Source organism: Oncorhynchus mykiss, chromosome 17 (genome assembly GCF_013265735.2).
Source record: "Oncorhynchus mykiss isolate Arlee chromosome 17, USDA_OmykA_1.1, whole genome shotgun sequence".
In the NCBI taxonomy this organism is placed as follows: Eukaryota; Metazoa; Chordata; class Actinopteri; order Salmoniformes; family Salmonidae; genus Oncorhynchus; species Oncorhynchus mykiss.
This window is the reverse complement of record NC_048581.1, coordinates 56,054,128-56,081,057: the sequence shown is the minus strand read 5'-3', so window position 1 is coordinate 56,081,057 and position 26,930 is coordinate 56,054,128. Positions and strand designations below refer to the sequence as shown.

Here is a 26,930-nt window from a genome sequence, read left to right as displayed (position 1 = left end):
TCAGTGGAATGCTTTAAAATAATTTATTAGGAATTTTAAAATGGACATTTCCAGAGGAGAAAAGAAAGAAAGAAAAAAAGAAATACAATAAGATAAAGCGGGTGGGGAACAGTCCAAATAAAAGTTTAGTTACAGTGTTGGTCAAGGCCTTGAACTTGGAGCTTTAACAACCAAGGCCTTGCCCCTTTTCCGACCCTGAAGAAAGCGTCAACATAAACAAACAAAAACACCAGCATCTTAAACATCACTGAATCATTATTGTGCACCGGGAACGAAATCGGACAAGAGAAAAATATAATTTCCTTTTTGTTCTTAAAAAAAGTCTTAATGCCATGGAATTATCCATACTCCCATTGCCATTAATAGCAGTATTAATATTCCTAAAATAAAAAACAACGTATTGCTTTTTGAAAGTTAGAAAGTTACAGTGTTCGTGTCCAGCAGTAGTTTTGTGTGGTGCCCCAGCCAGTTCGAAAAGGGCAGTACTAGCCAGTATAAAATGGGAGATTCTTGTTCATGTTTAGTGGAAGACTTTGTGGAACATCAACAAAATTCATTTGATTTTCATTGAAATAGCTCTGTCAAAAGAAAGGGGACAATTCCACTATGTCTCCTCCTCCATTCCAGCTACTGGTCTGTGTATAACTCTTTTCTGTACTGACTGGGACAGAGGCTGCATTCCATTTCAGTTTACCTAGCCCCTAGTCCCTAGATCTGAAAGGACACATAGGATACGTGGTGTTAGACCAAAATGGAACCAGCCAAACATTTCAGTACCAAAATGGCAGTCAAAAAATGCATGTCATGTCAACTTTCGAATCTAGCTAATTCCATACGTCAGCTCACTATTGTGCGCGCACACATCACACACAAACAAACACACCTTCACACATAATGACACAATCACCTCCTAAGGTCATCAGAAGACAAATACAACCATGATGTAACCGTTTTTTAAGAGTCAATTGCTTTGTTAAATATGTCCTTCATTTGTTTCTACGGTCCGTATGACCGTACATAGAACAGCAAGAAAGAAACAAGAAACAAAATAAAACATAATGAAGGAAAATAGAGCAAAAATATATATACTTTCCCCCCTTAAAAAGTTGTATTAAATCCCACCCAATCCCCCTTAACCCCGACCATGCACCCTCAACATAGCCAATTAAAAATCCTCAGGGCCTCACTTCAGTTTTTCCTTATCTCTCAGGGATACATGGATGTCATGTCCATAGAAATAAAATGACTAGAACAGGAACCCTCATTCAAATAACAATATTTCTATGGTTATGTCACTTGGTAAGACTGTGCCTTTAAGGGGTCCAATTCAATAGAAATCAGTTACTGGCATGTTCACAGTAAGAAACTAAATGAAAGGAAAGGGAAAAGGACTCAACTGTGTGAGAATTCAAGCATGTTCTCTTTTTGATACCAATTTCTAATGAAAAGGGTCTTATCATTTCGTCTTATTTACAAATATCATCTAGTCCTCAACCCTGCTAATGCATGTTGTTGGCCTAAACACCAAACAAATGCTGAGGGGATAGCCACTTTCAAATAGAAAATGACCTGCCGCTGTACAACACATTTGTTGTAGTAGTTAAGCAGACTTCCAGTTAAATTGGCGCCAAACGATTAATAGTAACCCCGCCTGCTGATCAAAGTTCAACATCCCCTCCCTCCTCCCCTACACCAACCTTCCTCCTCCCCTACTTCACCCTCCCCTCAAAATCTATATACAATATTTTACAGGAAGAAAATAAAAAAACATTCCTTTCAAAACCAATTACGGAAGAAAATATCTACCCGATTATCATCATTATTATCATTGTGTTCAATATTAATAACAATATTACAAATGTTTTGTTTTAAAAACTATCAAAATATACATTTTAGTTTTCTTTTCATGTTTTCTGTGACACGTTTGTTAAAAATGGAAATTACATCATTTTTGTTCTTCCTCTGTTTAAATGGGTTAGGTACCCCTTTTGACAAGGAGACCCCATCCCACACACCAGTTCATCGCTCTCTAATCCTCTCTCCTCCATCTCACCTCAGTAACACATTAAAGGTCAACGGAACAGACAATACATCAAAACATTGCGATTAAATAAAAAAATCCTCAAATATAAGCAAAACATATCTGACAGAATCTGTGTGTTTGCCTTGAGCGTAACCCACAAACTTTATTTTCTCACTTATTTTTCTGCCAGAGCGATATTTTAAAAAAGAAACAGCATTGGAATCTAATTAAATAAACCTACGTGAAGGTAAAGGATAGGAGAAACAAGGGATTGAGAAGAGGGAGTGATATTAGTACAGGAAAACAGGATACAGAAGTTAAAAAAAATAAAAGATCTTCAGTCAGTGGGTGGAGTCAGGGGGAGCCAGGGGGTGCGGGGTTTGAACTGTGGCCGCCAATCGGATTGTGCCATGGGTAGGCACACAGCAGTTTGATTGGCTCGTCAGCAGAAGGGACCTCCTCCCGTGCCCGGTGATTTGCTAAATCTGCTCAGTGGTAACCGTTGGTGAAGGCAGTAGCGATAAGAGGACCCTGGGGAAAAAAAGACACACTGACGATTAGAGACAGAGCAGCTGGTAGATAGTTTGAAATTAAGAAAGGATATGGTTTACAAAATTGCCAACATTTTATTGATTTGTCATTATATAATTTACTCTTCCATATTAAAAACTGGTAAACAAATCCCTGGTTTCCCCTAGCATCAGATACAGTGCCTTGCGAAAGTATTCGGCCCCCTTGAACTTTGCGACCTTTTGCCACATTTCAGGCTTCAAACATAAAGATATAAACTGTATTTTTTTGTGAAGAATCAACAACAAGTGGGACACAATCATGAAGTGGAACGACATTTATTGGATATTTCAAACTTTTTTAACAAATCAAAAACTGAAAAATTGGGCGTGCAAAATTATTCAGCCCCCTTAAGTTAATACTTTGTAGCGCCACCTTTTGCTGCGATTACAGCTGTAAGTCGCTTGGGGTATGTCTCTATCAGTTTTGCACATCGAGAGACTGAAATTGTTGCAAAACCTCCTTGCAAAACAGCTCGAGCTCAGTGAGGTTGGATGGAGAGCATGAACAGTGAACAGCAGTTTTCAGTTCTTTCCACAGATTCTCGATTGGATTCAGGTCTGGACTTTGACTTGGCCATTCTAACACCTGGATATGTTTATTTTTGAACCATTCCATTGTAGATTTTGCTTTATGTTTTGGATCATTGTCTTGTTGGAAGACAAATCTCCGTCCCAGTCTCAGGTCTTTTGCAGACTCCATCAGGTTTTCTTCCAGAATGGTCCTGTATTTGGCTCCATCCATCTTCCCATCAATTTTAACCATCTTCCCTCTCCCTGCTGAAGAAAAGCAGGCCCAAACCATGATGCTGCCACCACCATGTTTGACAGTGGGGATGGTGTGTTCAGCTGTGTTGCTTTTACGCCAAACATAACGTTTTGCATTGTTGCCAAAAAGTTCAATTTTGGTTTCATCTGACCAGAGCACCTTCTTCCACATGTTTGGTGTGTCTCCCAGGTGGCTTGTGGCAAACTTTAAACAACACTTTTTGTGGATATCTTTAAGAAATGGCTTTCTTCTTGCCACTCTTCCTTAAAGGCCAGATTTGTGCAATATACGACTGATTGTTGTCCTATGGACAGAGTCTCCCACCTCAGCTGTAGATCTCTGCAGTTCATCCAGAGTGATCATGGGCCTCTTGGTTGCATCTCTGATCAGTCTTCTCCTTGTATGAGCTGAAAGTTTAGAGGGACGGCCAGGTCTTGGTAGATTTGCAGTGGTCTGATACTCCTTCCATTTCAATATTATCGCTTGCACAGTGCTCCTTGGGATGTTTAAAGCTTGGGAAATCTTTTTGTATCCAAATCCGGCTTTAAACTTCTTCACAACAGTATCTCGGACCTGCCTGGTGTGTTCCTTGTTCTTCATGATGCTCTCTGCGCTTTTAACGGACCTCTGAGACTATCACAGTGCAGGTGCATTTATACGGAGACTTGATTACACACAGGTGGATTGTATTTATCATCATTAGTCATTTAGGTCAACATTGGATCATTCAGAGATCCTCACTGAACTTCTGGAGAGAATTTGCTGCACTGAAAGTAAAGGGGCTGAATAATTTTGCACGCCCAATTTTTCAGTTTTTGATTTGTTAAAAAAGTTTGAAATATCCAATAAATGTCGTTCCACTTCATGATTGTGTCCCACTTGTTGTTGATTCTTCACAAAAAAATTAAGTTTTATATCTTTATGTTTGAAGCCTGAAATGTGGCAAAAGGTTGCAAAGTTCAAGGGGGCCGAATACTTTCGCAAGGCACTGTACATGCCACCTAGCAGGCTCCTTTAGCTGACACTTATAGATCCCTCTTCACGACATTCCAACCATGGGTCATATTCATTAGGCACCAAAAATCTAATTTCCGTTGTGAAACATGATAGTGACGTACCCCAAGACTGTGGCCGAATCCTGAGTTGGGGCCAGGACTAGCTGCGCTGAGATAGCTGCTGAGTGCTGAGTCCTGACTGGCTGCCGCATACAGATCAGCCATTGGCCCAGGGCTGCTGGTGCCCAGGTAGCCTGCGTTACGTGACTGGGTGGAACCTGAGAGCGAGAGAGATGGAGAGAGACAGAGCGAGAGAGTGACAGTCAATCAGTCAGTCACATACACATAGACAACTGACAGGCAGAATGATGAAGGAGAATTATCTACCTCTCATAGCCGCTGCTGCTGCTGCTGCCATTGGTCCGTAGGCTGACAGTGGAATGGCTGAGGGACAGAGGGACAATTTCAGATGTCTTCTTTGACCTATACGTCGCCTTACAAAACAGTGTTTGGCAGTGTGTAAATTAAGTTTGGCAAACATTTCATTGCCAGGTAGTTTCCCGTTTTTTTCTGCTTGGGAGGTTAAGGTCAAGTCATGCGTCTTCCCGAAACATGACCTGCCTAACCGTGCATTTTAACACACGCCTGCTTAAGCCGGAAGCCAGCCGCACCAATGTGTCAGAGGAAACACCGTTCGTTCACCTGACAGCCGAGGTCAGCCTGCAGGCGCCCGGCCTGCCACAAGGAGTCACTAGAGCGCGTGAGCCAAGTAAGACACCCACGACCAAACCCTCCCCTAACCCGTACAACACTGGGCCAATTGCACGCCACCCTATTGGACTCCCGTTCACGGCCGGTTGTGATACAGCCCGGGATCTAACCCTGGTCTGTAGTGACACCTCTAGCACGGCGATGCAGTTTACAGTTTTAAAGATGGTGAAACAGTGCACAAAATATCCAAGCGTAACATTGTTCGGGTCAATTTCATGATTCATCAAAAACATTAAAAAAAAAATCGAAGTTAGGATTGAACCCTTCCAGATTGGAAAAAGGAGAGCCATTACACCATTCCGCCACAGGTTGGCGATGTTGCCTTAGAAAGAGAGAGATTGTGAGCTACCTGTAGATCTTAGAGGAGTGACTGACCTGTGAGCTCAGAGGGGTGGGATGATGTCAGAAGGGTGGTCCTCTCTAAATGGAATTCTAGAACAGAAATGTCAAGAGAGCGCTTTTTTTAATACCAACACCATCCACGTGCCAATCGCCTCACACACACACACACACACACACACACACACACACACACATACATGAACATGTGCACACACAAGCAGCAATTTAGAATGAGTATGAGAGACTACAGGGGAGAAGGGTGGTCGGGGAAGGAGAGAAAGGAGGCGCAGTGGGGTCAGAGTCAAAGAAAGAGAAAATGGGGAGATAAAAGTGCAGCAGAGATTATTTCTCACATGAGATGGGAGGGGAAGTAGAGAAAAGGACTGGGGAGAGGAGGAGGACATCAAAACCTAAATACAACTCTACAAGCAGCCAGACTCTGCCATATGCGTTTATACATGGAGTAAAAAGTGTAGGCATGTCTGTGTGTTTGGCACCTAGCGTAAAACTAACATCAGTGTGTATCTGACATGATCACTAGGCCAATGCATTGTTTTCTGTTGTCAAACCTAGCCAGTTCTTTGGATAATTAACAGACTCAAGTCGTCTGTACGTCTGTAACTCATACTCTACATAAATAAGTGTGACAGAGAGAGCGATGCTCATATACCAGGGAACTGGTAGGTGTATCCAGGCGTGATGCTAGGGTAGCCACGGCTAGCGTACGTAGCTGCTTGGAAGCCTGGGTAGCCTGTGAAGAGAGACAAAGAAATACCCATCGGGATACGGCTGAACACGGTTGAAGGAGACGATGCTATTGCATTAATATTAGACCTCATGTAGCATGTAGCACCATAACTCAGTACCATGCTGTTGCCATAACTGACCTGTAGGCGGAGCAAGATACTATGACTTCACCGCGGGCCATAGCCTACTTGAATCCCACTGAAACACATCCCCCTCTACATCTCCTCCCATCTCTTTAGCCCTGCTCTCCAATTCTGACCACAAATTAATAGAGCGTCTCTGAGTAGGTCTCCCCTGTTATATACTGTAGGTCATATTCATTGTTAAAAAGGCTAAACTGATCCTAGACCAGCACCCTTACTCTGAAAAGCTTTTTTTTGTGGTTCCAGAGTGTTTAGAGGCAGCTAAATGACAGTGTTATTGTTCTTACCCAGCATGCCGATCCCCAGCATGAAGGCGTCCATGCCGTAGGGCATCACCCTGGCACGACCTCGAGCTGTACCCGTCGGTGACATCACTTCCTTGGGCTGGGCTTTCTTGCACTCCACCTGGAGTGGAATGCAAATGGTTTGAAATATTCTGCACATAGACACACACACTCCTTACTATCAACACTGACGCACACATTCGCACATACACACATGGCCTGCCTACATACCATTTTGTTGTTGATTTCGTGGAAATGGATCTCACACACTTTCTCCACCATGTCTTCATTCTCGAAGGTCACAAAGCCAAAACCTGAGGGACACAAGAACACAGACTGCTTTACTTTCCACTATGGCCATTTGTTTCCATTTTCTATTAAACTGAATGCAATCATGACTTGTCTAGTTGTCTAGACATGACATGTCTAGTTCTTCCAGGTTAGGGGTCACCAAGGAAGAAAAGGAGATGAGGGAAGGAGGTGAGGAAAGAAACGAATGATTGGGACACAACCCATGTTTAATACTCACTTTGTCCTCTTTCCTATCCTCATATCCTGTACACTTCTTTCCCCCATCCTTCTCTCCCTCAAATCATATTATATATTTTAAAAAAATTGCTTTCATCTATTAAATCCCTTTCAGATGACAGAACATAAAGGTAGCAGAGACTCCATCAAAGTATTGAGACTCACCTGGTCTCTCCCCCTTTTTCTCCCTACTCCATTACATGTTCCTTCTCCCTTCCCTCCCCCACACCTCAAGAGGCTGTGAGGGGATTTAGCCGGGTTTGCGTGCCCTAACTGTCAATCTGTCGTCGTGGTAAAGGGGGATGGGGTAGAGTATTAGCTAAGGTTTTAGCCTGAGCCCCGATTAAACGAGCTGACCAATTAACCCCTCTCGCCTTCCTTTACTCGCTCCTCCCTGACTGATTCACACTATAGGGCCGACCCAAACTGTACTCCCATTGGCTCAGATACTTTGTTTTCACATGGTCCTTTCCAGCATGGTTCCAATAACTATGGCCTAACCAGCTCAGTACAGCTCCCGCACATTAAAATACTGTGTATCGGCATGAGTGTGTGTTTATCTAAACAATGTGTGAGAGTCTGATAATGTGTGTTAATGTATGTGTTATTTGTTTCCGCATACCATTATTTACACTACAAATCAATGTGTGCTTGCTGCCATTCCATGCATGGCTGAACCAAGGATCAGGCTCTTCAATAACTTCTCAATGCAAGAGGTTTACTTTTGCACCAACAAACCAGCTAGTATGGTCTGCCAACTGATCTGAGAGAAGATTATCACAATGATTTTTGTTTGTGTGTGTGTGTGTGTGTGTGTGTGTGTGTGTGTGTGTGTGTGTGTGTGTCGACTGGTGTTTCGTGGCAATACCTCTGTGTCTGTTGGTGGTTTTGTCGAACATGAGCATGGCGTCATCGACCTATGAGGGAGAGAGCGATAGAGAGAGAGAGAGGTAGAGAGACAGAGAGAGATGAGCTTGGACAAACACACACACACAGGCCATTACACAGCATGGGGCTTCATTGTCCCTCCTTCAGGTCCTGTGCTTTGGAGCAAGAGAGGAGAGGGGGCTAACAGATGGAGAAAGAGGAAGGGAACGAGGGGGGTGACAGGTGACAAAGGAGGAGGAGAGAAAGAAGGGGGTACAGGGGAGAGGAAAAAGCGTGGGAGAGAAAAGGGCCGTTCTTTCTCTGTAAAGTTAAACAGTGTTTCACTCCCCAAGTTCTAGGAGGGAATATTTTCTCTCTCTCTCTCTTGCACTCTCTATGTAGATATATATATACACTGAGTGTACAACACATGAGAAACACCTTCCTAATATTGAGTTGCACGCCCTTTTGCCCTCAGAACAGCCTCAGTTCGTCGGGGCATGGACTCTACAAGGTGTCGAAAACGTTCCATAGAGATGCTGGCCCATGTTGACTCCAATGCTGTATCAAGTTAAATGGATGTCCTTAGGGTGGTGGACCATTCTTGATACACTGTGAAGCGTAAAAAACCCAGCAGCGTTGCAGTTCTTGACTCAAACCGGTGAGCCTGGCACCTAATACCATACCCCGTTCAAAGGCACTTAAATATTTTGTCTTGCCCATTCACCCTCTGAACGGCACACATACACCCAATCCACGTCTCAATTGTCTCAAGGCTTAAAAATCAGTCTTTAACCTGTCTCCTCCCCTTCATCTACACTGATTGAAGTGGATTTAACAAGTGACATCAATAAGGGATCGTAGCTTTCACCTGGATTCACCTGGTCATGGAAAGAGCAGGTGTTCATAATGTTTTGTGCACTCAGTGTATGTTTGGCGATGGGGGGGAGGGGGTAAGCTTTTGTGTCCTGTTCTCTAGCTCTTTGTTCTCCTCTCCACAAAGTTTACTATTCCCATGGAGACCCTGTAAATAATTTCAATTAGGAGAATTTACCCTCCTCTCACTATGAATAGAACTACAGAGAGAAAGAACTGTGTGAGGAAGAGAGAGAGAGAAAGGGTGAAAGGGGGAATTGAGAGAGAGGGACAAAGTTGAAAAAGGACTTACTAGAGGGAGAGAAAATGGATTTTGCGTGGCGACGCAGAAAAGAGAGGAGGCGAGAGATAGTTCAGGACAGAATAAGGATGGGAGGGGGATTGGTGCATACGAAAGAGTGGGTCGAGAGGGAAAAGGATAAAAGAGTTTGGGGGGAGAGAGAGAGAGTGAGGGTTGGATGGACAGAAAGACAGACAGAAGGAGAGGCAGGCAGGGAGAGAGACAGAGAACAAAGAGAAGTGGGGGCTTTGTCAACACGCACCCCTTTCATTCTTCCTTTCCCTCTGCTTTTTCCCCCCCTTTTCTCCCACTCTTCTCCCTGCAGCCCTATTCATGCTGACCCCATCCCCTCTTTACTCTCCTTTGCTGGTAAGAAAGTTAGCACAAACTCCTCTACTAGAGGAACGGTGAAACTACTCCATGTTTTTCCAGTGAGAGACATCATCAGTATAACCATCGTTTAAGACACACAGCATGACTGCATCCCTATTTTCATTACCTTTCAGCGTAATGAAACTTAACACAGGGTGAAATGTGAGTGGAGGAAAGCTCTGGACTCCAGTTTGATGTTTAACCTTTGAGATCATCTATTTGGTGTCATAATGAAAGCAGTACATATTACTAAAGTACTTAAGTAAAAATACTTGAAAGTAGCTTTTGGGGGTATCTGTACTTTACTTTACTGTTTCTATTTTCACTGACACCCATAAGTACTTGTTACATTTTGAATGCTTAGCAGGACAGGAAAATGGTCTAATTCACACACTTATCAAGAGAACAACCCTGGTCTTCCCTACTGCCTCTGATCTGGCGGACTCACGAAACAGTGAGAGTGTTGGAGTGAGCCCCTGGTATCCGTAAATAAAATAAAAACAAGAAAACGGTGTCGTCTGGTTTGCTTAATATAAGGAATTTGAAACTATTTATACTTTTACTATTGATACTTAAGTATAACCAAATACTTTTAGACTTTTCCTCAAGTAGGGTTTTACTGGGTGACTGTCACTTTTACTTGTCATTTTCTATTAAGGTATCCTTACTTTTACTCAAGTATGACAATCGGGTACTTTTTCCACCACTGGCAATATATTTAGTTTGGTTGCATGATCTAATACACAAGCTGTGCTAGTGAGTGTGTGTGTCACTGCGTGTGTGCATGGAATATAGAAAAGGTCAGGGTTGGAGACCCGTTAGTCCAACAGAGCTATGATCTCGCTATGATCTCTCTCTCCCTCACACACACACAGCCCCCGCCCCCAGTCTACCCTCTGTCCTTCATTCAGTTTTTATCTCCCCCCTCCCACTCTTCACCCTTCCGGTCCTCCAAAGCCAATGACACAGCAAAGTCGGGACAGGGAGAGTAAGTGGACAGCTGCAGCACCAGAGACATGTTATCATAAGTGTTGTGTTACATGGTCAAGTAGGCAAGTAGACTCCAGTTAGCATTAGCGCTATTTATTCTAGACGCTAACCATTCGTTAGTATTAGGCTGACACATGAAGGTGTGAACACAAAACAGTCACCTATAGCCATATTCAGTGAGGATGGCTAACTGTGATTTATTCTAATTCACTTGCTAGCTAACATCTTGAAGTTTGTAAGCTTTATTGTCTTCAGTGCTAAAAAACAAAAACTACTGGGCACAAACGTCTATTCCACGTTGGTTCAACGTAATTTAATTGACATGATGTGGAAACAACGTTGATTCAACCAGTGTGTGCCTAGTGGGACGTGTTAGACCTACTGTTACAGAGCCTCCTCGACAAAATCAATAGGGAAACAACCTGTTGTCCACTGTGTCCAGAGAAGTGTAATACAATCTGGCTGAACTATAGCGTCTTGTATTTACCTCAGCACGGCTCACACTCACTGCCCAGCACCTTTACAGCATGTCACAAAACATTCTCATTTCGTAAAAAAATGACAAGAAGTTTTTCAGGAACATTCTGAGAACATTTTCAGTCACAGAACTTTCTGGGAATGGTTTCAGAGAGCTGCTGGAAATGTACAGACAGACAACTTTTTCCACCCAGAATGTTCTGTATCCGGGAATGTTCTCTTTCCGCCAATTTCAAAGAAACTGGACAAACCAATAATATTTTGCAGCCCTTTGTAAACATCCAGTGAAGAAAACTCTGTTCACTGTTTGCTGCTACATTGGCTACGAGACAGTACAAACCGTGACCTATTTGCAATGAACATGTGGGCTTCAATCCCTCAGTTCAAACACCCAAACACAGTCAGTGTCTAATTCACCTCAACCGTCTTCCTCTCTCACCTCTGTTTAACTCTTCCTTCGCTCTCTTTCCCTCCCTCTCTCCACCCATCTCTCCAAACAGGCCGGCAGACAAAGTGTCCAGTGAAGCCCTCTAATCGCCAACTCACATGGCTGACTGGAACCCAACGTGTTCCTCTCTGTCCTATCCACCCCTCTCTCTCCCCCCTCCCTCTTTCATCCATTTTGGAAGGGTGAAGATAGGCCTATAGTTTGTTGACTCTTCGAAGTGAAGCACCACGGCTGTGTTTTTACGCTGTACTTTGAGGCAGAGTGTTATCCAATGGCTTCCCAGTACTGTTTGGGAGAGCAAGGCTGGGAAAAGGATAGTGGGAACGTCGGGATAGAGTGCCGGGGAGCACAGCGGACCTCTGGCCGGGCACGGCAGGGGCGTAAATCGAGACTTGTCTCTGTGGGATTCTGACCTGCTTCCCAGACAAACATGGCCGCCGGTGAGCGGTGGGATCAGCTCGTTTGAGGAACCCGTGTACGGTTACATCCGGTTGGTCAATCACACCAAAGACAAAAAGGCTTTCGTTTTGCACTAGACTGACATTGATGCCCATTTAAGCCCAAAAGCTCACAGAATGTTAATCTGATTTTGAAGTGTACAAAACAAAATGGTAAGAAATCGTCAGTTCTGTGTGTGTGTGTGTGTGTGTGTATGTGTGTGTGTGTGCCGGATGGTTTCACGAGACTGCCCATTTCTAAATCAAGTGACAAACTCTCTCCAAGACACTCTGCTGTGGAAATCAAATGCTGGAAGCGCAAAGTGGAAATCTGCAATGATATAATTTGGCCCAAGCATCTCCTATGTGGGGGTTGATACTTCACAAGATCCAAGCCTCCATCAGAATTCTTTCCTCTAACCCTTTTCCTTTCCTTCTCTTACACCCAACGGTTTCTTCCTCTCTCCGCCCTCAAAGTGACATCATCAAGTCCCATTAAGGGGATGGTGATTCTGTCTTTCTAGAACATTCTCTGTCCACTGCTGCTCAAAACAGTCAGGACACACTGTTTTAAGTCGGTGAATGCTAGACCTGTGTGACTGCCCGACCAGTACGTGCATTTGTGTTTATATGTATAAGCCTCACACACATTACATATTTTTTTTTTTCAGAGTAGATTGCTAAATTACCAAGGGACAAAGGCTAAAAGCAGGTCACCAAGGCAACAGGCTGAGGGGGATGCAGTGGATAAGAGTGTGTTTTGGGATGGGGGGACAACGAACTGAGGTTGGTTGTGTGTGTGCGGGGGGGGGGGGGGGGGGGGGGGTCATGTGGCAAGAGCAGCTGTTGCATTAGATTAGTTCAGAATTAGAGACCCCCCCTCTTCCTCCTCCTCTTCGCCAATGCCCTCCCTCCCTAACTACACCTCTCTTCTAGGTCAAACTTCTTCACTCGTTCTCTCCCTAATACCTCTCCCTTGAAGAAAAAACCCTCCTATTTTAATCTTCCCATTGATTACAGACAGTTTGTCAACTTTTGGGGGGTCAGTTCAGATCTTCATCCCGTTACAATACTTTTTCTTCTGCCATCACATTTCCTTCGCAGTTCTACGAGTTGGTTCTTCTCATTCTCATGCATTCCTCTTCTCTCCTGCAGTTTGAAAACACTTCCCTTCCCGAGTACACCTCTCTCGCTCTCCAGGAGGTGCCTCTTCACTCTCTTCACCCCTCTTTCTCCCCCCTTCCCTCTTTCTCTCTTTTAAGCCATCCCTCTGTCATCCCAGCATGCGTTTGCCTTTCACTGCATTTCATTCAAATAGGCTTAACTGGCTTGAAGAAAAATGGAACAGACGAAGCAACTCAAACAACAGCAACGGGAGCAAAATGGAAGACAGAAATGCTAATATCGATTAGAACTAATGCTGTTGTGTTCCCTCCCTCTTTCCCTCTCTCCTTCACCCCTTTCAACTCGTCTCTGAAATTAGCCACGCTTACCGTGTCTCTTACCCAAATGTGGAATGAGAGAAACAGAAAGAGAAAAGAGAGAGAGAAACAGGGAGACAAATAGGCTGAGAAAACATGAGGGGACATTGAATGAAAAAACCGAGGGCACTTAGAGAAACTTTGTCTGAAGTTGATCTTGGCAAAACGGAGAACAGCTCCTGACTCGAGATATAGAGTACATGTAATGTCATTTGCAGCAACAGCATGTCAACAAACGTGTCTGAACACAGTGCATCATTTACCTTTCCAAACTGGTCAAAGTATTGCTTGACGTCTTCGATGGTTGTGTTCACTGAGAGGCCTCCCACAAAGATCTTCTTTGTCCTGGTCACCAACTAACAACACAGAGAACGAGTACACACGATCATTAACACACAACACATTGAAAAGGCTAGATGACTTAAGATAGTACTGTTAAGCAGTACAAATATATATATTATTTTTATTGAACCTTTATTTAACTAGGCAAGTCAGTCAAGAACAAAATATTATTTACAATGATGGCCTACTTGTAAAGCCCCCCTGGCCAAACCCTCCCTTAACCTGGGCCAATTGTGCGGCGCCCTATGGGACTCCCGATCACGGCCAGTTGTAATACAGCCCGGGATCGAACCCGGGTCTGTAGTGACACCTCGAGCACTGCAATGCAGTGCCTTAGACCCCTGCACCACTAGGGAGCTAGGGAGGGGGTTGCCAGCCACTCGGAACCACATAGTACAGCAATAACACAATTTATTTCAATGCAAATACAAAATGTGACTCTGCAGGCAGACTTAATATTAAGACTGTGTGCGTATGTATGTGTGTATGTGTCTTTAGGCTGGCAGAGCTCCCCCCCCCCCCCCCCCCCCTTATGTATATGGGTAGTATAGAAGTCGGCTGAGGGTGGGGGGGATTCCTGCCCTTGTTGCCCTAAATCTGGTGCGGCAGGCGGGCCTCCCGTGATAGGACATGACGGCTGTGACGTCACCTTGGCATCCAGGGGTAAACCCCATTAAGGATGAGAACTCACCTTGGGTTGGGCTCTACGAGGAAATGCCACCTTGGGATCAATCTGGAGAGAGGGGAGACAGAGAGTGAGAGTGAGAGTGAGAGAGTGAAAGTTAGAAACTGGTAGACAAAAACATTTGGAGACCATACTCACGAGTAATGGTGACTCACAGTTCAAGGCAACGGACCACAAACTTTAAGGATACAAACTTTTCCGGTATTTGAGAGGTATTACATTCCATTTCTATGACGGCCCCCAAACCTGTGATACACTGGAAACATATTACTTTCTCCAATGCAGTGGCAGACTAGATACCACTAGCCTGGTCCCAGATCTGTTTATTCTGTCTTGCCAAGTCCTATGGTCAGACTATATGAGTTGGAAAGACAGCACAAACAGACCTGGGACCAGGCTAGCATATCGCTGTATAATTGCAGCACAACAACACTTTAAATTCATACAGCATATCAAGGAATAGACTCATGTCGACACTGATATTCACAGGCGCTGTAATTCCGACGGGAGAAAGAAGCTTCCGTGCACAGCATTGTAAGCCATGGAGGATTTGCATAAAGGCTCAGGTTTCTCACGTGTCTGTCTAGTCAAATCATGGTCCGCGGTCTTGGAGGCTCAGTTGGTATGAGCATGGCTCAAACAACGCCAGGGTTGTGGGTTCGATTCCTGCCGGGGTTACATACTGTACTGTATGTACTGTACTGTACTGTAAGTCGCTTTGGATAAAAGCATCTGCTAAATGACATATATTATTTATTATATTATTTATTATATATTATGGTGACAAGCTGAGGAGCAGCAATGTTTGAGTGAGACGGAAGAGACGGAAGAGACTCCTCCTCACCCCACGCTGCTGGACGGAGAGGAGGACTGTCCTCTCCAGCTGGCTTCAGAGTTGACGAAGGAAGGTGACTACAGAGAGTGGAACAACAGCTCGATTGTTCAGCACCCGGGCACCTTTCGGATTCTGTCTCTTGTTTACTCCAAATGCTGGGACGAAACCATGAACTCAACTGATTATCTCATCCTTGTCACCCAATACATGTGTCTATAATGACACTGATTGGGTCAAACAAGAGCCCGAGCATCCCAGTAGCTAAGTGGCATTTTATTTTTCAAAATATTCCCGTCAAGCGCGCTCATGTCCCCCCTACTGCTCAGAAATCAGTAAAACAAAGCATGTCTGTCACAAAGATAGAAAAACCCAACAAAGAGCCAAGGACCAACACCCCTAAGTCTATTTTGGACAAAGTTTTGAGTACTACAGTAGAGTGCTATAGGCTACATCATGCCATGCGGTTTAGTATCATCACATTATGAAGTAACGACGGGGTACAGATCTACAGCACTGAGAACAGACCGTAGTCCAATAAACAGGAGCACAGGTACAGATAGTACAGTGAGCGTAGGCCTACACCACGGTCTCTATGGAAGACTCAGCATGCTACTCTTTTACATCAGCCCAAATGGGCGTATTCCACAAACCAGGAGCAATGAGCCAGCTAACGTTCATAAATATTCAGAAACAACTCGGCATGTCCTTGACCGCGAAGAACGACTTAAAATGGCATGTGGTATAACTGACTTTTAATAGCCCGTATTCAACGCTCTTTCTTCATAATAACTGATATTAATACCGTTATACTGGAGTGTTTATAAATGTTAGCCGGCTGTCTTGTTCATGCTGCCTTGTGATACAACCCTGATGGGTTTTAGAGAGCAGAGGAGGATCCCATCGAGCCAGAGCCTATGGGTTTAGTTGTTTGTGTTAAGACAAGACTAGACTACATCCGATAGTCACCTCAAACTGCCAAACCCATCCAGACATGTTTAAAACTGAAACAAACAAGCAAAGTGAAGGCATTACAAATCATCATTAGCACATGGTCGCCAACACGTCGCAAAGCAGAGAACCTAAAAAAATCGTAATCTCACAACGTTCACATTATACTCTCACAGCACTTCTGTTAGGCTACACTTTTGGTTTCTTTCGTTTTAAAAAAATGTATTTTCATTGTGTGTATGTGCGGGTTTTAAGGAAAAGGAATGGGGGAAGAGGTTGAATGAACAAGAAAGGAAGAATGAACTAAATAAAGACACAGTGAAGACATAACTAAATCAAAGAGAGGAGTTTGATTAAGTGAAGGAGAGGGCGAAAAAGAAGCAAAGAGAGAAGGAGCTAGGTCTAGACCGAGGGAGACAGGGAAAGACGGAGAGAGAGAGTGGCTATTCATTTTAAAACAAAAACTCCACATGAGAAAGTGGGCCGCCCATTTGTGAGCAGGGAGTCCTGGCCCAGCGGGCAGCCCCTCTGATTTCATTAATTAACAGGACAAAAGGGGACAAAACAGATGGACCCGCAGAGGAACAGGGGCTCGGCCAACTACTCCCCACTCACACACCCTCATCGTGCGGTTAAACACATAAAACACACACACGCACAACATGCACTGCTTTTACTAACACATTCACTCAATAAAAATAATGTGGCCAGGAAAACACAAACGTACACAAATAGTTAACGAAAGTGTGCTATTCTATCCAATCCTAATTCAAAACGTTATAAAATACACCTGTTTAGAAGCAACCGTACTAAGAAGTTTGGAAGGTAGCTAGGCTAGCATGTCACTTTGTGGACGGCAATTTGATTTGGGTCTGGGCCATTGGGGTCAATCTGCACAGCTGAACAATTGCAGAGTAATTAGTTAACGAAGTCCACTAATGAGGCCCCCTACTCTACACAAAGTCTTGGCTAGGACAACCAATGTGTGTGTGCATGTACGCGTGTGCGACTTATCACTTCCTTCAGGAGGGCAGGTACACACTCAGGGATGAGGCTATACTTCGGAATCCGGTTTGTTTCCTTCAATCGGATTAGGTGCCTTTGAGATCCATAATAATTACAGATGTAGTTTCTTAATTTGATCACCCTGTTGAAGGGGAACCTTCCTGCTGCAATACAGGAAATGTAAAACTCGTAGTGTATTTGATGTTTAAAAATACTTTATTTTCTCTTACAAAAAATGTATCAACCCCTACAAAAAAATTCCATTAATTAGAATTAACACAATGCCAGATTTTCTGTGTCTGCAGGATTATTTTCCTGCTGTAGCAAACCTGCTCAAATTAAGATCCTACACATGTACAGACCAGGGCTGGGACTCTCTCTTGCTTTTCCCTTCCATCTTCTGCTCCACCCCCCTCTCGTCTCCTCTGCCCCTGTCAGCACCAGAGAGCTAATCTCAATAGAGCCATGACCTGGGACAGTGCTAACTGCTAATGCTAACCTGGTTCCCAACCCATACGGAGTCCAATCAATATTCAGTCCGTGAACAGACAAACAAATTCAATGATCAGATTTGAATCGTTGCGAAGTGTGGGTTTTGTTGACCTGCTAAATCTCTATTCTTGCTCTGAGTCTGGTGATGAGTTTTCCTTTGTGAAAAAATAAATTATATTCTCGGTGAGCCATTTAGCATTGCTGCCAACTAACTTTAATCAGGCCTAGCACGGTTAACAAGGCCTGTGGTTTCACTAAACTGCTCTATAATTGCTAATTATCAGTAATCTGCCTATTCATGTACAGTACCAGACAAAGGTTTGGACACACCCACTCAAGGGTTTTTCTTTTCTTTTTACTATTTTCTACATTGTAGAATAATAGTGAAAACATCAGAACTATGAAATAACACAATTGGAATCATGTGGAAACCAAAAAACTTTTAAACAAACTTTTTTTGTTTATATTTCAGATTCTTCAAAGTAGCCACCCTTTGCCTTGATGACAGCTTTGCACACTCTTGGCATTCTCTCAACCAGCTTCATGAGGTAATCACCTGGAATGCATTTAAATTAACAGGTGTGCCTTGTTAAAAGTTAATTTGTGGAATCTTTCCTTCTCAATGCGTTTAAGCCAATCAATTGTGTTGTGACAAGGTAGGGGTGATATACAAGGGAGAGCCCAATTTGGTAAAATACCAAGTCCAGATTATGACAAGAACAGCTCCAATAAGCAAAGAGAAACAACAGTCCATCATTACTTTAAGACATGAAGGTCAGTCAATGCGGAACATTTCAATAACTTTGAAAGTTTCTTCAAGTGCAGTCGCAAAAACCATTAAGCGCTATGATGATGAAACTGGCTCTCATGAGGACCGACACAGGAAAGGAAGACCCAAAGTTACCTCTGCTGCAGAGGATAAGTTTATTAGAGTTACCAGACTTATAAATTGCAGCCCAAATAAATGCTTCACAGAGTTCAAGTAACAGACACATCTCAACATCTGTTCAGAGGAAACTGCGTGAATCAGGCCTTCATGGTCGAATTGCTGCAAAGAAACCACTACTAAAGGACACAAATAATAAGAGACTTGCTTGGACCAAGAAACACAAACAATGGACATTAGACCGGTGGAAATCTGTCCTTTGGTCTGATGAGTTCAAATTTTTGATTTTTGGTTCCATCCGCCGTGTCTTTGTGAGATGCAGAGTAGAGTAGGTGAACGGATGGTCTCCGCATGTGTGGTTCCCACCGTGAAGCATGGAAGAGGAGGTGTGGCGGTGCTTTGCTGGTGACACTGTCTGTGATTTATTCAGAATTCAAGGCACACTTAAGCAGCATGGCTACCACAACATTCTGCAGTGATACGCCATTCCATCTGGTTTGCGTTTAGTGTGACTATCATTTGCTTTTCAACTGGACAATGACCCAACACACCTCCATATTGATGGGGTGCTGCATTAGATGACCTGGCCGCCACAATCACCCGACTTCAACCCAATTTAGATGGTTTTGGATGAGTTGGATCACAGAGTGATGGAAAAGCAGTCAACAAGTGCTCAGCATATGTGGGAATTTCTTCAAGACTGTTAGAAAAGCATTCCAGGTGAAGCTGGTTGAGAGAATGCCAAGAGTGTGCAAAGCTGTCGCCAAGGCAAAGGGTGGCTACTTTGAAGAATCTAAAAAAATATATAAAAAATATTTAGATTTTTTAATTGGTTACTACACGATTCCATATGTGTTATTTCGTAGTTTTGACATCTTCACTATTACTCTACAACATAGAATAGTAAGAATAAAGAGAAACCCTTGAATGAGTAGGTGTGTCCAAACTTTTGACTGGTACCCTATGTATGAAAATAAGTAAATACATGTATGTATAAAGCAATATTACACAGGCCAGTAATCTGCCTCAAGCATAATCAACATTATCATGTATTAATCTAATGCAATGGTTAACTATGTACATGTAATAACGTTCATGAGCAGTTTATGACTAGACCTTCAAACAAAAATAATAAGTGTAACCAAAGATCTTTCTCACACTCTTTGTGAGGTATATTCAACGCAGCAACACTAACATACCCAATCAGCTGATTGGTAGAATTGGCTGTGTTGGGCTAGAACAAAAAATATGATAAATTCTAAATAATTTATGTAGGCTTGGAATGTGACTACGTGGATAGGAAATCCATTCAATCCAAACTCACTTTGTACAAGTGACACTGATTTGATGTGATAAAGTCTATTAGTAATAGACTAGATTTGTTTTGCATAGTCAAAATGGAACCAGGGTCGTGTTCATTAGGAACCAAATGGAAGAAAACTGACTGAAACTGGGAGGGACTACCTGGACTATTCCAATAAGAAATACAAATGTTCCATAGCAACAACAACAACAAAAAAATTATATCCACTGCGTGCCCTAATGAACACGACCCTGGATTGTTCTAGACCAGACGAAGCACTACATCACACTGCTGCCATGTGGTGAAGGCCTCTGAAGCAGCCAAACAAGTAGAACTCTGTCTTCATGCTCAAACAACATTACCAATCTGCCTCACTCATAAAAAAGCATTACATTGGTCAATACTGTCATTGTCAATAACAACATGAAAGTTGTCTAGATGTTGGTTCCTGAGGGCCGAAGGCCTAACTTGAGATATGGGCGAGTAACTCAAATTTTCACGCAAATCTCCCCGTGTCATCCCTGCATAATTTAATCAAATATGTTTAATCCGCACACATCCTGGCCTTATATATGATTAGACAGTGCTATATTTTCCATCCACATTACAAAAAGTAACATAGACTTTCAAAAGAGTAACATAGACGTTCATAATCATGTAGTTGGTAAAAAATAAAGCACCACTCTTCTGTTTGTCCCTAGCTCTTTGTTTTCACTGTGTCAAACATTTTGTCACCGCTTTTCAGAGTGCTTACACTTGGCCCAAATTCCTACTGCCAAAACGTCTCATTTACCTTGTCCTTTTTCTCTCTCTCTCCGTTTCTTTCTCACCCTCCATGGGGTGAGCATGAAATTAATTCCAGAAAGGAATTTCACTCTCCTTCTCATCTCATGCTGGTCAAACAATAGCCACCGACAAGGGAGAGAGAGGGGGAAACGGGTTTGGATGGAGACTGTTGGGAAGGTAAAGGTTCATGAGAAAAGGAGAAGAGATGGTACAAGGGGACAGACTGAAAGATGTGAATAGTATGTGAAAGAGAAGGTGAGAGTCATTGAGAAATGAAAAAACAATTGAAGAGAAAAAAGTGAGAGATAGAAAGGGATTTGGGAACAATGACACAGAGTCCATTTTTCTTCCAATTACACAGTACCATCATTTATCAATTGACTCACTATATGTTATGCTTCTCCAATACTTTTTAAAAAAGCAGCACACTGGACCATTTCAGCACACCAAACATAACACTGTGAGTTGCAGCAAAATATTGTAATCTATCAAAATACAATAGTATATTTCAATAACGATGTCCCTGCCTAGTCGACCATTCAACCCTATTGACCATCACACCTTTACACATGCATGCGTAGCGTACACACACATCGACATAGTGGAGGCCAGGTCCTCAAAGCTCACCTACCTCATAAGATATTCAAGAATCAGACTTCTGACAATACAAGACCTACTGTAACTAGGATCCACAGATATATTGCCATGACACTCTACTTCTACTGATGTCAAACCAGCTCTGAAGTGTAAAATACTAAAGGGTTACACAAAAACACATTGCCACCTTGGTCAAGCATACAAGAAAATATAAATGGTGCGATATATTTATTGGATATTTAACTTAATAGTATTTGTATCTGTCTTGAACAGGTGATACATTTGGATTAGTGGTTTAGTCGTATGAATCAAACTCAATGCCTTCAAAAACATACGTCTATGTTCTGACAATATGTTGACTGTAAAACTCATTTTACTGTGATTACTCTAGAATCCAGATTGTAGCTATAACATCAGTGCATTTGCTCCTTTCTGAAACATCCTCCTAGGGGTTTTATTACATCATAAAGTGGGAACCACATTTAAGCGCCTAATTGTAACTGAAAAACTCAAGTCCAATTCCATATAATTAAGGACCTGTAAAACAACGTACTACAATCACTGCCATTATTTAAGTTATCGCCGCAGATGCTATTGTCCATGGGCTGACTTTGCATTGTTGGTGGCAGTACATTCTGCATTCATCTTCAAATGCTAGAAGAGAGTTGTTATGGAGACATAAGTCCCACAAGGCTGTGGAGTCACCATAATATCCCCTGTGACTGATTTCACCCAGGGCAACAGACCTGCTTCGTGTAACCAAACTAGCCTTTCCATGCTACATCCTCCCCCACTCGCTCTCACCTTTCACTGTCAAATGTTGTCCCTTTAGGGCCAGGCAGTGTGTGTGTATAACAGTACTGTGTGCGCACATATGAGAGTGTGTATTGAGGGGGTTGGGGGATGGAGACACACCCACACGGCTGACAAAGCTATGTGCTGTAAGCTTCATCAACGATTGTGTTACTCTATGTAGCATCACCGGTATGCTTCAGAGACTATAGTGTTATGCATTGAATTAGAATGACATTACCATAAAAATCAACATTCTAATTATAAGTTTTTTTTTAAAAGTTATTCCATGCCGGGACTGAACTCGGGGACTAGTTGACACCAATCTTCGGGTTAAACTTTTTGTTGTTGTTGAATTAACTTAATCTTAAACAGTTCTTTACTTTTGATGACCCCCTTAAAACTTAATTTAATGGTTTTACAAACGTACAACTCAACTTCTTTAATATGTTTCACAGCCCTAACGTTTTTTAACTCTTTCTTTTTGGAGTGAGAGAGAGCCTCTTCCTCCCCGTCTCGGTCCCCAGGTAATCATGGCGATGAACAGCAAGAAAGAACGCTTTCATGTCACGCACCCTAAACCAGGATTTGGTGGGAGGGGAGGAGAGGGAGGCGCCCATAGACTCTCCTAAACTTTCCTACCAGGGCCAACCTTTTCATACATCACATGGTGTATAACATTATGGCATAACATGGCAGAAGAAAAAAGACTTACCAAGAAAAACTGCATCCATATCAAATATAGACAATGTTATAGATGTATGCCATAACAAACATTTTTAGGACTATTATTTATAGCATGTGAACAATTTCCCCATATGCAATAATGTTGCTTGTGCATTTAGGTGCAAGCATAAACTTACTGTTTTAGAATCCAGCTCATGTCTGTTTTGTGCCAAAACTTTATCCACACCAGCCTGGTCTATGTATGTTACAAACCCGAATCCCCTGGGGGAAAAAAAGCACAATGCATTGAATTATAATAACAGTCTGACACAACAAAACTCAACCTCCGACCGCAAAATCATGTTCTTTTTTAAAAGAAAATAAACCCATGAGTGCGCGCCTATGATAGAGATGCTGAGGCGCGCACGCCTCCTTACCTCGATCTCTTCGTAACGGGATCTCGCATCACCATACACTCCTTCACCTCGCCGAATTTACAGAAGTATTCATTCAATCCCTCTACAAAAAAAATGTATGGTCAAACAGTTTTCCAAAGACGAAATGTCCTTTGAGTGTATACGATAATAACTGATTTAGATAAACGAAAACAGACAACGCAAATGAGCAAGACCGCGATGTTGTTCGTCTGTCGCGACGTCATTCATTGAAAACAGGATAAGGGTAGATTAAACTCTGCCTAGGTTGACAGTCCATGGCTATAATATGATGATACGACAATGTTTACTTTACAATTGTGATAACTTAGGGTATACAAATACGATGAATATAGCCATTTGACATCAACCTATAGGCAACACCGTTACAAACAGTGAGTTTTAGACAAACCGTATTATTTTGAATTGAATGGCGTTACTAACGCTGTAACAAGCGCAACACCGCGATATCACACACACAAAAAACACCCCAATAATTGCAAAAGCAACGAAGTTCTGCTTCAATCAAATATCAAAATAAAAAAAGTTGTTACATCGGGTAACAGACCCTCCAAATAATATACAGTGATTTCAAAATAAAGCTAAATGATTTTATACTGATTTAGAACGTTAATCGCATATTGTCTAGGCTCTCTGTTTCAGCCTAGTCTAAATCATGCGTAGGCTAGGCCTACGGATTCTCGTTGAATGAAAGCTTTGATTTCGGCAGCGTATAGCCTAAACTATCAACTGTCCTTTTTAACAAACTTACGGAAGCTTCACATAGTAAACAATGGGATTAATGACTGTATAAATAGTATATAAGCGAGTAATAATAACAATATACACATATCTATGTATTATATTTGCATCCAGGGACTTTGAAAAGTCGCTCGCGGGACAGCTCACCTTGTGTTGTCTGCCAACTGAGACCCCCGATGAACATTTTGCTGAATGGGAGAGAGGCGAGAGTAAGTGGTGTAGAACAACATATTCCCGTAAAACAGGCATCAGAGATGAAAAGCAAACTACAATTAATAGATATATATAGACCTACAAAATAACATAAATAAAGTAAAAAGAAAATCGGCCATGTTGTGAAGGCACGAGTGGTCAAATCGGGTCGTTATAATTCCCACGAGAAGATAATGAAACCAGCCAGTGCTCTCCAAATGGAAAGAAAAAGTTGTTGCAATCGTAGCCATCTCCTTACTCAAAAGAAAATAGCAGAAATAAACAAGAGATAGATCCTGCGCGGTTGAGCGGCAGTAATACACAGTTGAGCGGACCGCATTGGAGAGGTAGAGCACATCAGAACAAGCATGCTTGTCTTTTGTCTCCGCGCTCGGGTGGGCTCCACACAAACCAAACTCCGCGGTTATCTCACATATAGAAGCAAGTAAGGCCGAGACGCAGGTGAGACGGTGTGGGAGCTTTACCATGGGTCGTGGGGGGAGTTGTCCACGGAGGACAGGCTGATTTGGCTCCCTTCTGTATCCATTCCGTTCCTCTGTTCCCGACTATGAGGTGAGGAAAGGCAGTGAGAGTTGCAGACTCAGTGGCTGAGGGGGGTGGTTTGTCTAGAGGAGGAGGGGCGAGAGAGCACAAACACGCGCACACACACACACACACACACACACACAAAAAAGCAGGCCCCGCCTCTCCCTAGCTTTTCCGGTACTCCCGCCCCTCACTACACCGTCTTCTTGGCGCTCTCTTGTAGCGTTTCCCCGCTTTAGGACAATGATGTCCATAGCGGACGTTTTGTGGAAGTCTATTCTATGGGAATAAATTATTTGTAGACAGCATTGGCCTAGTAAAACAAGGTCCCTGCCTTTCCTTATAATTAAGTAATTATAAAGTACATTCAATACCTAATTCTGAGCGTAGGGTGAATAGCCTACAGCGGAGCATGGAAGGTATATTCTGATGCATGGGAGAGAGGATGGAGGGGTATCATGGCAATTTTATGGATTTGAAATGGGGATATTCCTAGGGATTCATGACAACACCTTACAGACAAAGATACATCCTTTTTACACTATTGCGTTTACACTGCTGGCACATATAGTACCAGTCAAAAGTGTGGACACACCTACTCGTTCAAGGGTTTTTCATTATTTGTACTATTTACTACATTGTAGAATAATAGTGAAGACATCAAAGCTATGAAATAACACATATGGAATCATGTTGTAACCAAAAGTGTTTAAAAAATCAAATTAGATTTTAGATTCTTCAAAGTAGCCCCCATTTTGCCTTGATGAAAGCTTCGCACACTATTGGCATTCTCTCAACCAGCTTCATGAGGAATGCTTTTCCAATTGCCTTGAAGTAGTTCCCACATATGCTGAGCACTTGTTGGATGCTTTTCCTTCTCTCTGCAGTCCAAATCATCCCAAACCATCTCAACTGGGTTGAGGTTGGGTGATTGTGGAGGCCAGGTTTTCTGATGCAGCACTCCGTCACTCTCCTTCTTGGTCAAATAGTCCGTACACAGCCTGAAGGTGCATTTTTGGTCATTGTCCTGTTGAAAAACAAAATATATTTACACTAAGCGCAACCCAGATGGGATGGTGTATCCCTGTAGAAAGCACCCCCACACCATCACGCCTCCTCCTCTATGCTTCACGGTGGGAACCACACATATGGAGATCATCCATTCACCTATTCTGCATCTCACAAAGACATAGTGGTTGGAACCAAAAATCTCAAATTTGGACTCATCAGACCAAATGACAGATTTCCACTGGTCTAATGACAATTGCGTGTGTTTCTTGGCAAAAGCAAGTCTCTTATTATTATTTAATGTCCTTTAGTAGTGGTTTCTTTACAGCAATTTGACCATGAAGGCCTGATTCATGCAGGCTCCTCTGAACAGTTGATGTTGAGATGTGTCTGTTACTTGAACTCTGTGATGCATTTTTTGGGTTGCAATCTGTGAGGTGCAGTTAACTCTAATGAACTTGTCCTCTGCAGCAGAGGTAACTCTGGGTCTTCCTTTCCTGTGGCGGTCCTCATGAGAGCAAGTTTCATCATAGCGCTTGATTGTTTTATCTTGAAGAAACTTTCAAAGTTCTTGAAATGTTCCACATTGACTGACCTTCAAATCAAATCAAATCAAATGTTATGTCCCATGTGCCAAATACAACAACCTGACAGTGAAATGCTTACTTATGAGCCCCTAACCAACAATGCAGTTATATATATATATATATATATATATAGGCCGTCATTGAAAATAAGAATTTGTTCTTAACTGACTTGCCTAGTTAAATAAAGGTTAAAAATATATATATATACATACATTTATATATATATATTTACATATGTATATATGGGGCAAGAAAGTATTTAGTATCCACCAATTGTGCAAGTTCTCCCACTTAAAAAGATGAGAGAGGCCTGTAATTTTCATCATAGGTACACTATGACAGACAAAATGAGAGAAAAAAAATCCTGAAAATCACATTGTAGGATTTTTAATGAATTTATTTGCAAATTATGGTGGAAAATAAGTATTTGGTCACCTACGAACAAGCAAGATTTCTGGCTCTCACAGACCTGTAACTTCTTCTTTAAGAGGCTCCTCTGTCCTCCACTCGTTATCTGTATTAATGGCACCTGTTTGAACTTGTTATCAGGATAAAATACCTGTCCACAACCTCAAAAAGTCACACTCCAAACTCCACTATGGCCAAGACCAAAGAGCTGTCAAAGGACAACAGAAACAAAATTGTAGACCTGCACCAGGCTGGGA

The 26,930-nt window shown here is 42.5% G+C and overlaps 1 protein-coding gene across 3 annotated transcripts; it reads right to left on the bottom strand.

Annotated features, from left to right (window-relative positions):
- Positions 1-24,767, bottom strand: LOC110494131 (RNA-binding protein Musashi homolog 1). 3 transcript variants are annotated; one of them, XM_036950221.1, is made up of 14 exons: positions 24,610-24,767; positions 24,080-24,120; positions 23,174-23,255; positions 22,934-23,018; positions 14,433-14,474; positions 13,663-13,755; positions 8,040-8,088; positions 6,875-6,957; positions 6,647-6,764; positions 6,140-6,220; positions 5,503-5,559; positions 4,744-4,839; positions 4,480-4,634; positions 1-2,554 (listed from the first exon to the last, which is right to left on the bottom strand). In XM_036950221.1, exons 1-14 carry the CDS (start codon positions 24,669-24,671, stop codon positions 2,513-2,515), a joined length of 1,086 nt encoding a protein of 361 aa, XP_036806116.1. In that variant the 5' UTR covers positions 24,672-24,767; the 3' UTR covers positions 1-2,512. The 3 variants fall into 3 exon arrangements, with proteins under 3 accessions (XP_036806116.1, XP_021424574.2, XP_036806117.1); XM_021568899.2 differs by having other exon boundaries at positions 4,744-4,800; positions 24,610-24,766; XM_036950222.1 differs by lacking the exons at positions 23,174-23,255; positions 24,080-24,120; positions 24,610-24,767 and adding an exon at positions 16,228-16,262.
- Positions 24,768-26,930: the final 2,163 nt, after the last annotated feature.